The 14,155-nt window shown below is 43.3% G+C and overlaps 1 protein-coding gene across 1 annotated transcript in view; it reads left to right on the top strand.

Annotated features, from left to right (window-relative positions):
* The window catches only part of LOC146198121 (uncharacterized), a 93,250-nt gene that overhangs the window by 46,378 nt on the left and 32,717 nt on the right, over window positions 1–14,155 (top strand). Inside the window, exons 17-21 of the mRNA XM_084593442.1 lie at window positions 2,916–3,040; window positions 4,221–4,281; window positions 4,598–4,685; window positions 8,762–8,845; window positions 12,535–12,618. Coding sequence (XP_084449568.1) covers window positions 2,916–3,040; window positions 4,221–4,281; window positions 4,598–4,685; window positions 8,762–8,845; window positions 12,535–12,618 — 442 coding nt within the window. The remainder of the gene's footprint in view (window positions 1–2,915; window positions 3,041–4,220; window positions 4,282–4,597; window positions 4,686–8,761; window positions 8,846–12,534; window positions 12,619–14,155) is intronic.

Here is a 14,155-nt window from a genome sequence, read left to right as displayed (position 1 = left end):
TGGTAAAATTTATAATAAAGGCAAAAATCTTGTTACCTTTTAGCACAGAAAAGGGTCCTTGTTCGAAGTTTGTGTCGTTTTCAGAAGTGTCGTAATCTCGCTGGCTTTGATTCATTTGCTTGTTGCAAACATTGGAATTTAATGTGGCTACTACTTCTGGCTCCGGCGTTTCGAAGGCTCAGATGACTGAAGGTCAAGGAGATGACACTTTTTAAAATGACGCATACCCGGAACAAAGACCAAGGCCAGTTTGAGGTTTTAGTGACATAACACTGGTGGACACTAAGAAAAATCAGAATGAGTGAAACATATAGCTCAATTCTGGACAGATTCGAGGGCTCTGTTAGGGTTGATGATAAAATTCCAAAATGGCGGTTGCATATTAAAGGTCCACAGAAACGGTCATCAAGAAGCCACTGATAAATGTGTTCAGTGTGTAGAACGAATCCTTTTGAGCATTAAGCCAAAGTATAACGCCTTGGAACAAAGCCAGTGATTTATTATTAATTTTTAAAAACAGTGTTTTTTGAAATTCGCGGGCAGAGAGGTTGTCGCTTGGCAGTGTCGCATGGAACTATTTCCTTAAACCGTGACGTCACGGGTGAGTTGACTGGCAAGGCTTGCTAGAAACTGCCATTCGTTGTGGCCACTGCAGCCATGACGTCATGGACACACTTCCGGTAGCTGCGAAAGTCGTCTGCTCGTGCGCTGTGCGAGCTCCTCAGGCGGTTAAGCACCGCACGATGGCAGCACTTCCTCGACCGCCGTAAACACTGCTGCTGTGGCCCCTCCTCCCGCATACTGTACACGAACGGCACGGCGGATCGTTAGTGCCGATGTCCGAAATAAAGCGTGCTAAAATTTGTTGACGTCTGGAATACTGAGCCGAATATCAAGTATGAAGCCCTCGTGAGGATTGCTGACCAGCAGCTAATTGCTGGTAAGAGCGATAGTCGTGATACAAGCAAGTTTCTGCTCAAGCCAGCTGCTGCTGGTGCATTTTGGCTTATCCGATCTGCTCATACTAGCTCTGCTATTAATGCGTCGCCAGAGTTAATCCTATGATTCTTTTACTATGGCAGGATAGGATTCACAATAAGGCAGTTTCATAAGTAGACGATTTTCGACAGCGTTGATCAGTTCCAAAGCGCCGACCACCGTGGATTTGAAGCGAAACAATTTAGGCCTAGCGACGACTAGGGACGGTCATGCGCGGCGCCATCGTTCGCCGCACTCGCGCGCCCTACCCCCGAGGTAAAGTGTAACATACCTCAGCCTGCTCGCGGCATCCCGTGCTGCGAGCGTTGCAAATTCGTGTACTTTCACTACAGCTAAGGCCGCGCATTTGTTGACGTCTGCTCAGCAACAAGCCTTTCAAACGATACTGCAGGCAGGACAAGGCTTCAGTACGCAGTCGCTGTGCTGTCGGCCATAATCGAAGACGTCGGGTGGTACAGTAGACACCACATATTCTATACATCGATCTTTAAATGTGATACAGTGGGCAAATGAATAACTTTGTGAAGCAGACCCGCTCGTACGTTTCGAACACTCGGGCGCCGACGAGTATCCTCCGTCAACAGACGCTGCCATAACCTCTGCTAACGATGCAAACCGAGGCCGCCAAGCTCGGTATGCGATAACTGCGGTTGGTTGTGTAACCATGTTTTGGTCCGCCGTGTAACATGGGCTAACCACGATTTTGCATAACCGCGGTTATGCTGCGCGAACTGGCAAGGACGAGCGAGGACGGGTTGACCTGAGTACGCCAGCGAGCGAGCGCGCGGCAACCGGAAGTTCGTCGAAGTGACGTATTTCTGGGCGGCTCGTTGAACTTGCTTGTACTCTTAACTTTTTTATGACTTCCTTTGGCGTACGAGTTGAGAGGGAAAATTGGAAGAGTCATTTTTAATCGCCGATATCTCTGGTGTTGCACAAGCTAGATCAAAATTTTTTGTGGGAGAATGATGGGTGGTTCATTATCTATCAGTGTTATGGCGTTGTTTACCCTTCTTGGTGACCGTTTCTGTGGACCTTTAAAGTTTACTAATACGCTCTGGGGGGCTAGTTGGTGCATGATTTCAAAGAAACACAGTGCTCAAGCCAGTCTTCCCCATTTTAGCTCTTCTGCATGCAGCAGCTTCAACTGGCTCTGTTTCCTTCTCATTGATAGGGCCATTAGATGCTGGATGGTGGGCATGAGGAACACCTTATGGGGTGCACAACATTCTGATGGGCTCGCATCACCTTGCGTTTCATAGTCCTGAAAACTACTTGCGAGCATCTTGAAAGGAAATAGCGCAAAAAGCGCAAAGATACGGAAAGAGTAGACACTCATGAGTGCTGTGTGTTTTTGACTTTTTGCACTGTTTCCTTTTACGATGTTAAATAACCAACTCACTCAGCAACACGCTTTGATACTTGTGAGATTGAGTATATGCAGTGTGCTCTTGGGTAAAAAGCAGCTCTTGTAGCTAGCTTCGTTGTACTGCAAATTCAATATTCTGTTGGTTCCTGGTGTTCTGCCCATATAGCTGAATTTTTTTCATCCCCTGATTTGTACACTTCATTGCACAATACTCTAAAAACTCTGGCGCTTGTGAAATTGTGTTTAATTTTAAATCTATAGGCTCAGTTGCACCCAGTTGCTTTTTACCATATTTGTTTTCAGTCCAGAGCATAGTCTACAGAAATATACGCGTGTGTTCTGTCCTATCGGACAGATTTCTGGATATTAAGATTTCCTATAGCAACCAGTAGCTCCTACTGTGTTGGCATTCATTCCAGTTACACTGTCTGGGCTTCATTGCCTAGGTTCAAGTGATTAGTGATGTAGGTACTATACAACAAATGACCCTTTTTGAGGCATGGTCAACAGAATCAGCAGTTCAGCTAAAATTTCTCACTGGACCCAGGGTTCCTATCTGGATCACATCAAGACGACAACTGGTGCCAATGTGACACTGCGTGGCAAAGGGTCTGGATTTTTAGACGCAACATCAGGAAGAGAAGCTTTTGAGCCACTTCATATTCACATCACGTGAGCACCTGTTTTTGCACATCTGTAGTTTTCTTTACTAGCATTAAGGCGTTAAAAACCATTTAGGAGGTGCCAAAAGTGGTACGTAGAGTTCTATATTGGGACTGGTGTTTATTTCGAAACAGGTTCTTGCTACCGTTGTATCTCTTTAATCTCAGCTCACTTAATTTTGAACATCTGGGTTATTCAAGCTATATAAACTTGTAGTGTGAATATCAGAAGCTGGCAAGCAGTAATGCATGGTATGCCTTGCACTATATTAGGGCCCTGAGAGTCATAGAAAGCTGCTGTGACACAGCCACTGTGTGCTCAAGGGTCAGAAAATGGAAGTGCAGCTCCATGTGACACTGTTCCTTGCCCATTCTGCATGCTGTGCCTCCTCCCTTCCACTGAAAGCAGCTGAGGTAGAATGAGAGCCATCGCAGGGGGTTTGGAATGTTCTCTTCATGCAAACAATCACGAGAGCCACAAGGCCTTGCAGATTCCAGAGAAATGTGCTGTCGTTGCTAGATTTCGTACACTTTCTTCATTTGCTACGTTCTTCTAGTTTGTATATTCATTTTCTGTGGACCCTTAAAAATATGCAACAGTGGAATTCTACTGTGTATGCATAGAATGTATGTCTGCTCAGTGTCCTGCAATTAGGTAACTAAGGTATGGTGGGCAGCTGGTTGATGGGAAAGTGTGAGCAGGGGTGAAAAGAATGTTACTGGCATGGTGATTTCTGGAACAAAGGCTGAAGTCCCTAGAGTCAGAGGGCTGCATGATAAGGCCTCATAGGCTACGAGTACAAGGCCCTTGCCCTAGCAAATCATGAGTGAACAGCCACAGCAGCAGGCACGTCATGTGTCTGAAGGACTACTCTACAAATTTGCCTGCCGTTTATTCAAGATAATGGTCAGGTGAACAAGATAACACATTCCAGATTTTCAAGGTTTTGCCTTATTTCACATCACTGCTTATAGGTATATGCAGAAGGTAACTTTGATCTCAGTGCTTTTGTGAATACTTGTTTCTGTTTTCATCCAGGATTCGTTATTGTAGATGGACCTCTTTATGGTCAGTTTTATTCTGAAAACAAGGTGGGGGCTGCATGACTATAGTTGGACAAAGTACAAATTGTGTTGTAATTATGAAGAGGTCAGTAGAATATTGAGACATTGCTGCTACGTCTTGGCAGGCATCCAACGTTAGAGGGACTTCAAGCTGCCAAGTCACTGGCGATTAGCCTCATTCAAACGGTGAGTAGGTGGCTGCTTAGCTATTTTTGCATTTTGTTGTATGCCATCTTTTTGATTGGCATGTGTAGCATTTCCAGGAGCAGATGGTAAAACCCATGGTGTTAACAGCCCAACTTGCAATAATGTGGGGTGGATTTTGTGGTCTTGGTTTGCAGCTGCTAGCATTGGAGTTGGGCATTGTTCAAGGGCTACAGCAGTACCTGTACCGGCAACTGCATTAGGGCATAAACTATCGTATTGTTTAGACCCATTCATAATGCTAACATGTTCCTTTGTAGGCCGTGTACCTAATTTGTTCTTATTATTGCATCTACAGACGCATACAGACTTTGCAGAGTGGCAACAGCAGCAGTTAGCTAGTTTGACCCTTCAGTCTGCCATGAATCTGCCAGGTGCCACACAGCGTGAGTGACAGTTACTTTCTGCTTTCAAGTTGTGCATCGTGGTGAAGCTTGGCTTCTGCAGTCTTATACAGCTCAAGAAAGATGTAGCGGATGTCGGCCAAAGGATGCCCTTCAGCCAATGACATTGACCAACCGTCTTGGCACCATGGTTAATCTGATAAAGGTTTGGTGAACCTCCTTTCATCTGCCATACCCTGTGTAATCCCACTGGCAAGTCCGCGGGGATTATTCACAAGAATCGGCTAACGCTATTGGCTGCAGGGGGTTCCTTTGATGGGCAAAGGGCACTTTTTTCTTGAGTTGTATCTGACTATAATCAGTTTGCTTTTAGTACATTACTGAATCTTCTTGCCTTGTATTGGCAAGGATTTGTTGAAGAGTATTCTGTAGAGTGGGGTTTGCATGAGTAAGAATTCCTCTTTCCTTGTGCATGGAGTTGTGCACATACAGTAGAATCTTGGAGGTACAAATCTCAAGGTCACGAAAAAATTTGTATAATCCGAAAATTCGCATCTTCAAAATGAACAAAAATAGTATGCCAAAGCATGGCAAAGGCATTCATGCAGAAGCCGCACGGCTGCAGCTTGTCACTAGTGCGTACAGCGTAACACACTATAGCAACATTGGCAATATGCGAGCTGTTTTCCACCGCAAACTCCTCAGGCACATACAACGTAACCAGGAGATTGAAATGTCAGCAATGTGTGGACTGTGCATTGCCGCAAACTGCTCATTGTGCGTACGGCATAACTATTGAGCGCGGAGCCAGTGATGTAGAGCTTGTGCGCCTGCTGCATGCCTAGCCGCCGACTGTAGCACAATTGGCAATTGTGGCTTTGGCAATTGACACATCATATGCTGCCGAAATCGCTCCTTGCATATATCGCGATTGCGGTGACGTGCGGTTTGTGTGCCACTGCAAACTGCTCGTGATGCATACAGTGTAGCTGCCAATTGTAGAGGCAACAATGTGTGGACAATGCATTGTGCTCAAGGCTGCAAATCGTGGTTTGTGTGTTCATGTCATATGTAGTGGTGCGGGAGTGTGTTTGGAACATCCAAAATTCTGCACTCTAGCCGGTAAATATTACCTATTTGTGTAATCCTGAAATTCATATCAAACGGGTCCTTGCAACTGGGTTCATGTTGCCAAGGTTCTACTGTATCACTGAAATGTCAGGGCTCTGAGTGTCGGGGCAGGTCTTGTGCTGCAGCATCAACCTCCCCTGAAGGTGATGGCGCTTTTATCTCAGCCGAAAGTTGTGCAGAAACCTTAGAATGGCAGATGGGTTAGGGGGTGGAAAACAAAGCAAAAAAATTGATGCATAAATATATGTAGTAAGAGCAGTAAAAACATGATATCCACTATGATTATGAACTTCCTTTGTTAGGGGAGTCTCCCGAAGCCTTGTCTGGAATATGGAATCTGCTGCATGACATTGATGCTTGAAATTGTTACGTGATGTTGATGCTTCAATTGTCACTTGGTTAAACTTTGGGGTAATGTTTTTTGGTAAGGGAAGAGCTTTAGCAATGCGGAGAATTAAATTTGATGTAAATTTCTAGAGATGACAGATAAAAAGCTGGGCTGCTTGGTAGAAATTTATCGTTGATTGAACAATGTGAAATGTGATGGGAGGAAGAAAAAGAGAAGCTGAGTTGTATACATCAGACAATATGGCAACAGAAGCTAGAGTAGATACAAGAGTGTCTAGCAACCGGGAAAACCGGGAATTTTCAGGTAAATTTTATGCACCAGAAAAAATCGGTGGAATGTCAGGGAAACCATTAAAAGTTTCGCCAAGACAGAGAAAATTGCACCATATATTCTGCAGTGCATTTTGTTTTTAAGCTGGTGCACTGCAAGTGTGTTATTCATGCAGATTTTCTTTCTTTTTCTTTTTTGTGTTGTCTCGTCAACGTGCGGCCGCCGTGGCGGCCGTGCCCAAAGGCGAGGTGTAATATATTACTTTGGTACCAGCGCATGGCTGAGCTGCCACAATAGAAGAACCAATACACACATGATGTGGGCACCCAATAAAATATGTGGAAACGCTGCGTGAGAGTAGTACGCGGCAAAAAGCAGGAATAACTGTACCGGCAGCGGCCAGCACGAAAGCTGCCAAGCGCATGCGTGTGCTGCTAAGTGCATGCGTGCAGCCATATTGGGTTGTATTGGCTCGGCTGTTTGTGGGGTGGGCGGCTCGCGTGCTCTGAGGCTGGCATCAGCGCGCTTTTTAATTTTCAGTAAACTTTTGACATTCGTAACAGCCATTAACATTAATGACAGCCTTTGCACTATTGTAAATTGCAGAATATAAGCTTTTTATTGTGAATTATTCATCTATGCTCATTATCATCAGCTGCTACATTTTTAAGCCTCTTTACTCATCAGGGAATTCGGACTGAAATAATCAGGGAAAACCTAGAAAAGTCAGGGATTTTGAAAATAGTGGTTTGCAAGACACCCAAGATACGCTTTTCATGAGATACTACTTTAATAATCAACAGCTTAATGAACTGTCTTATTGAGCTATCAAAAGCAAGCACTCGCATCCCTTTCTTTATTACTTATCCTCCCACCTCAGTGAGAGAGGTAAATTACCAAGAATTTACTCTTTTCAACCAGCAAATAAAGAAAAACATTCACACTGACCGAGCCAGACATAATGCGCATGCATCCCTCACAATGGACAGGTGACCACAGCGTTTCTTTTCCCTTTGCACAGTCTCCACGACAAAAATTTCTAGTTGTAGCCATCCAGCATCGCTCACGTCAAGCAACTTCATAGTTTGTGCTGAAGTTCGCAAGAAACAAAGGGGTGGCTCTTACATTGGGGTCACCTTTTCCGGATAAAACATGCTTTCATTAAGTCTCGTTATACCTCTGAGGCAAAACAGAATCTTTGTGTGAGTAAACAATGGTACACAATTTTTCTTTAGGTTTTTTCTCATATTTTGTCTCAATTGCGACAGTGATCTATCTGAAAGAAATTATTCCCATTTCTAAGATCACTGTGTCTGTTTTGTTTCTTTTCTCTTCTCTAATTCATGTTGTTCCATGCCCAGTAAAATTGGTGCAACCATGGTGCCTCCCATGTTTGGTTAGGCAAGAAAAGAAATCGATGCACCTAGTTCTGTGGGGGCATTTTAAGGGGGGATGCGGAGATCGTATCGTGAAAATCGCAAAAATCGCAATTGATAGGTGAGGAAGGGTGGGCTTTCGCTATTCTTCTCTTAAAATACATATAAGAGACCATCTAATTTTTTTGTTAGGCTATTTGTTATACAATGAAACATAGAAGTGGCTGATAGGCTTTATATTTTTTCATATTTGGAATAGTGGCTCTAATGTTTGAATGTTGATTTTAGAAAACTTAGCTTTTCAGCATCTACAACGCTCATTGTCTCTTGTCCTGAAATATTTCATTCCAAAATGAATTCTAAGTGCTCCAAAAAAACATACAGACAACATAATGTACTTAGGCAATGTATGCTAGTTTAGAACCTTATGGCTGTTTTCTTTGTTTTAAGCACATCACCTTGCTCGTGGAAAGCCTAGCTGTGCAATGGATGCACAGATTCAATGCTGTTTCTTTGCTGTAATTGCTGACACATGCTTTTATCAAGACAGTCTCAGGTTTACCATCCAGGCCACAATTTTTGTTAACGAGTAATTAGGCCATGATGCATTCTGAACAATAGGAGAAGGTGCATACTGCCCGCTTAAGGAGCCGGGAAATTAAGAATGTCTTGATTTAGACCACACTTCTTATGGAATATTAAAACAATTTACAGACCCATAGCCAATTTTGTAGTCATGCTAGCTTTCCACGAGCAAGCAAGATATGAACATGTAAATACGACAAAACAAATCTGCTGAAGATATCATGGTGACACTTTATACCCATCTGTTTGATGCTATTTCAAGTCAGTATGCTAATTCGCATCACCCTAAATCGAAAAATAAGAAAGTTGCCTCCCTGTCAATGCCTTCTAGGGACATAAAACATCTTGTGTAGCCAAATGCTATGCTTATTTCTCATTGTTGTGACTGTTGCTTTGGAACAACATAGAACTGGCATCAACGGCATCAGTCTTCACAGGCCTTGGCCAGGTGTTTCAGTCTGTTGGAGCTGCTGGTGAAATGCAAGCGCAGGGTGAGTGCACGCCTTTCTTTTTTCTTCTTTATTTGGCTTTCACTCGCTTAGGGATGTGCATGTCAGCTGCATTAACTTTTCGGGCGTTTTATATGGCGTAGAACCTCGTTGATAAGTTGCTGATACGCTCAAAATTGTGGCAGTGAAGATGTCTCAGACGTTTACACTATTTTTCTACTAGTCAATATGTTTTTGGATAACATGATTTTCTGGCTACAGTCAAATCTCGATATAACGAATCTTGTGGGAAAAATTGTTCGTTATTTGGGAATGTCATTATAACAAAAAATCTGGGGTTATAAGCCAGTGGTCAAACTTATGTATGAAAATGATGTAAATTGGCAGTAGGCACGTGTGCAGACAAACAAAATCTCCAATGAAAATGTTGCACTAACTCAGAGTTTGTTTATTTGAAGAAATCAGTTATTTTCTTCTGCCACGTGCAGCACACACGACCACACACTACATTACACCACTACAGCACATTCATCATCAACTTTACGCAACACCTCATCGAATATGTGATTGCACGGAGCAAATAAAGTATGGACTTCATACGCAAAAAACATCAGAGTTCGATATGACCTCATCTTCAGGGTTTCCCGAAGTTTGAAAATCTTGTCTCTGTCTTTCAAAATGATCGCCGCGGTCGATAGGGCAATGCTAGCTGTCTGAATAATAATAATAATAATAATAATAATAATAATAATAATAATAATAATAATAATAATAATAATAATAATTACTGGTTCACAGGAAGATAAAAGTGCAGTATCTGCCACACTTGTACTGTGTACACCTGACTGTGCTGTAAGGGAAGGGAGGAGTGAAAGTGGAAAGGGAGAGGGGAGCCTTAATGGAGTGCTACGAAGTGATTTCGACCACCTGGGGATCTTTTAACATGCACTGACATGAGGCGATTCGCTTTTCCCCTGCATAGATTTCTTGTGGTGAAAGCTGTTTTCCTATCTTGGAACCTTCGTTGGCTGCAATTATCATCAGATCTTGCACAAACTTTCCAATAAGATAGAAAAAAAAAAAAACATCCTGCACGCACGAATGGCACGAACGACTGACTGGTGATTGACACACAACACAGAAAGAAAGAAAAACAGGCAGCTAGGCCTACTGGCTACTGCATATTAAACCGCAGCTTAATGGTGGTGCTAGGAGCTGGCACTAGATATGCTGATGGTAGCTACAGCCACAGCCTATATGCACAGAATCGGCGGTTTTTGTCTCCCACGAGAGCGCGACCTGTGGTGCAGCTAATTTTAGCCGAATTCGTAATACTGATGTTTCTAGATTATAAAAGAAAAAATAAAATATACGTACGCTATTCTGAAATATACACTATATCGAAATTCGTAATTCTGAAATATTTTTACATTGAAAACATGAGAAGCCGCCAGAGTGGATAAGTGCCAGCAATCAAGAATTTTTAAAAAGTTTGTTAGTTTGAAAAATTCGTTAATGTGGTGTTCGTGACGAGGTTTGATTGTAGTAATTTCCAGTCCTACAATATATTTAGTAATCAAGCACACATGTGCAAACCTATGAGTGGGCCAAATTTGAGGCCAGGTGACCTAAAGAGCTAGAGTACTGGCACTTATTCACTCTGGTGGCTTCTCTTATGCGCTTTGATGCAAAGGAATGAAGGAGCAAATCATGAAAAAAGAAAAAAAAAGGAAAAAGGGCAAGGCTTAAGATATGAGAGGGCCATTCTTGTGTGACGAAACTAGTAGTGGCTTTGCAGCACCTAGGGCCTACATGGTGAAGCATCTTGAGAACTGCAGCAGTGTGTTTACTTATCAGTGGGTGGGCCAGCTCTGGGGAATGCAAAATGAGGGGCAAGAACGCTGCAGGAATGAGTCATTGCAGCGGCTTTTCCACAGTGGAATGGTGAAAGGGGGTGCATTACAGCTGGGTGATGCTACTTATGTATGGACCCTTTCTGTATTTTTCTGTATGTATGGACTCTTTTTATATAAGCATTCATTTGTTTTGTTGCTTTTGGTAGTTAGATTTTTTTATTATTATTGTTAAGTGAACCATATTTTTCATATGCCCCCGATGGTCGATTGAAAGTACGCTGTTGCCCTGTTGGCCCCTGAGGGATGCTACTCCGGCTGGCACCGCAGGCCGCACCGGCTATACTGGGGCACTGGAACCAGTGCGGCCCCAGCGCACATACAGCGCTTCTCCCAAATTTACAGGCCTCCTGCATCTTGTGCATTCTACTTGATGAAAATAAACATTATAATTATAATTATTATTATTATTATTATTATTATTATTATTATTATTATTATTATTATTATTATTATTATTATTATTATTATTATTATGAACCAAAAAAGCAGACAAAAACAAGTTAGACGCCATAATAAGGAAATGCACGAAACGAGCAAGGGGACTCCCAATCTCGACCTCAACCCTGGCACTAGAGGGAATGGGGGTGCATAACACATGGGAAGAGTTAGCGGAAGCAACGAGAACGGCGCAACTCGAACGCCTAGGTCTAACTGAGACAGGGCAGCAAATTCTAAGCTGGGTAGATTTTTTTATTATTATTGTTAAGTGCCCACCTCTCGCTTATGCTCAGACCTTGAACTGCAAGACAGGAACTACAGTCATAAAACCAATGCTCCATCTCATTTGCCCACTCGACCAGTGCATCCTTCAATGCTGTTGGCTTGACCAGCTGGGCAGCACACAGAATCACAAGATGGCTCGTTTGGCTTTCATTGTAACTGGAACGTTTTGCTCTGTTGGCGCTGACATTTGCTGCATAGACTGAACTAAAGGTGCAGATATGGCAAACGGCGTAATGGCATGAAACATGCTATTGTAAACTTGCAAATGTTCTTTCATGGTTTTGTATGTCGACAGAGTCTATTTATACTATTTTATAGTCTGATCTGCATATGCTCTGAACAGACGGCTTGCAGACGACATGGCTCAGACGTAAACGCCCAATGCACTTTTCTGATTGGCTGAAGAGTTCTCCTAGCTTCTGTACTGCTGTAAGTTAGTTATGAAATGGAGTGTATATCCCTTGTAGCCTGAGTTGCTTTGGTATGTTGAACCCCATAAACCAAACCTCAGCTAATGTTGACTACATAGATGCAATGCGTGTGAAGCAAAAGCTTGAAGTTCACCTTATTACAACAGTGCAGAAAAGCACTACAGTCACAACCATTTTTTCAGATCTGGTGGGACCTGGAAGAGGTCACAATATTTAGACAGCCCAAAAAATGCGTAAACAGCTTTGAAAAACCAGCTTGAAAAGTTGCAACTTTCATTTTTTGCTACATTTCATTTGTGAGCAATATTAGCTGGCATTTAAGTCAGTCATGCTGCTCTGATTTGCACAATGCCTCAAGTCAGAGACACCAAGATGTACAAAGCCACCACTTGTTGCCTTGAGAGCCATGCCATTTGCGCCTGTTAGGCTTGCACCCTCGCTTCACGAGGTGAGTACTATGTTCATTTTGCTGGGCAACAGTCGTGACGATCGAGAACGGGGCCGTATAGGATGAAGTGAGTGCCTCCCGGTGTTGTCTGACCTGCATCAGATAGTTGACACTGCTTATTTACTGCCACAATGATGAAAGTGACATGCGTCTTGTTGAAATATGGTGCAAGCAGTGACCAAAGTCTATGTGCTTATCTTGCTTTGGCCACAGGTATCCTAGTGAGCCCGGGGATGGTGGGTGGCCAGTCAGCTTCCATAATGCTGCCGATGTCTCTTGCCCAGACCATGCCCTCGAGTGAGCCCCCAGTTTTTGTTCTGCTTGCTCCTCTTGTTTACAATGCCTATGCTAGCTTGTTGCATGATTGCAGGTTTTGTAGATTGAAAACGTATTTGTGCTTCCATCTTCTGCAAGTGTGTTCATCGAGTGAGTTGTAGGGGGAACCTAATTCCATAAAAATGCAAGTAAGGGTTCTCGTTCTCTGAGAACACCCAAATGCTTCTGCAATGCTGAGAAATGTACGCCTATTTCTTCAAGAAGACAGGATGAAACTTGTCCTGTTTTACGGCAGTGGCACAAACCTTTTTTTTCACACTTGTGGCTGAATCTGTGCTTTTGTTGTGGAACGAAGAAGAGTAAGCTGCTTTTAGCAGTGCTGCTGTGTGGCTGTGTGAGATTAAAGTGGAATTGTGTTTGCTTGCGGTCTATAAGAAGCTGAGAAATGCAAAATAATGAGCATAGCTTGGCGGTTCCACAAAGTATGCACCACGACGTCATCTTACACATATGCTACAAGCTTCAAGCTGCAAATGGCTGCTGGAAAACGGAGGAATGGGAGCATCATGCCATTGCTCATGGTTGTGTGGATACATGGGCATAGGACTGATTTGTTAGTATATACTATTGCACACTTTGCTGTCATGCTTCGTTGGTTCCTGCATGATACCGTCAAATTACTGAGAGACTACTATAACGCTTTTTGTTTATGGCAGATGAAGCTTGTAGCATATGTGCAAGATGATGTAGTTGGTGCATACTTTAAGGAGAGATGCTTGAATGTATAGTATTTAAAAATAATGCTGCAGTACAGTCGTGACCAGTAGCATAAAACTGAAGAGAAGTGAGGCTGTGAGCAGTTATCTAGTTGACATCTGAAGAGTCATCTTTGGAATGGTGTACAGTCGAACTTGGATATATTGAACTCAAAGGGGATTGCGAAATAGTTTGATATGTCAATAATTTGATATACAGAAATCCCTTGAGATGCCGCTTGCGATCGGGAAAGATGATACCGTATTTGTCGCATAATCAACCCACTCACATAATGAACCCACCCTCCACTTTTGCTGCCGAGAGTTAAAAAAATAAAAGCATTAGTCGGCGTCCCTTCGTCTCGTGCTGTCCCAGCCTATAACTTTTTTATTGGCAGCGTAGCGATAACCTCACCTCCTGCGATGGCAGGGAGCAAACTTGACAGAGTGCCTAGGATGGCTTGATTGCACAAGCATCAACCCCCGAGGACTTCTCACCTTCTACACTCTGTATGGCCTCTAACTTGGTTGCAAAATACAAATTCTTCCGCTTCTTAATGTCAGGCACGTGCCCCTGCATCACGGTCTATGGCAACACGAGGAACGACCGTCACGCACACTGTGGACGCATTGTCACGCACCCTGTCACGTGACCCTGAGCCGCAGACAGTAGAGGAGAGAGTGCAGGGGCAAGCGGAGTGTAGAGGAGGAGGTGGAGAAAGAGTGCCCAAGAGGTTAGTGGAAGAGGAGAAATAGTAGGGGTAAAGGAAGGAAGAAGAAAGGAGGAGGGAAAAGAGAGAGAG

The sequence above is a fragment of the Amblyomma maculatum genome, chromosome 2, assembly GCF_055883805.1.
Source record: "Amblyomma maculatum isolate TAMU_Amacu chromosome 2, ASM5588380v1, whole genome shotgun sequence".
NCBI classification, from domain to species: Eukaryota; Metazoa; Arthropoda; class Arachnida; order Ixodida; family Ixodidae; genus Amblyomma; species Amblyomma maculatum.
The sequence above is the reverse complement of the archived record's forward strand: the minus strand, read 5'-3'. Positions and strand labels throughout refer to the sequence as shown.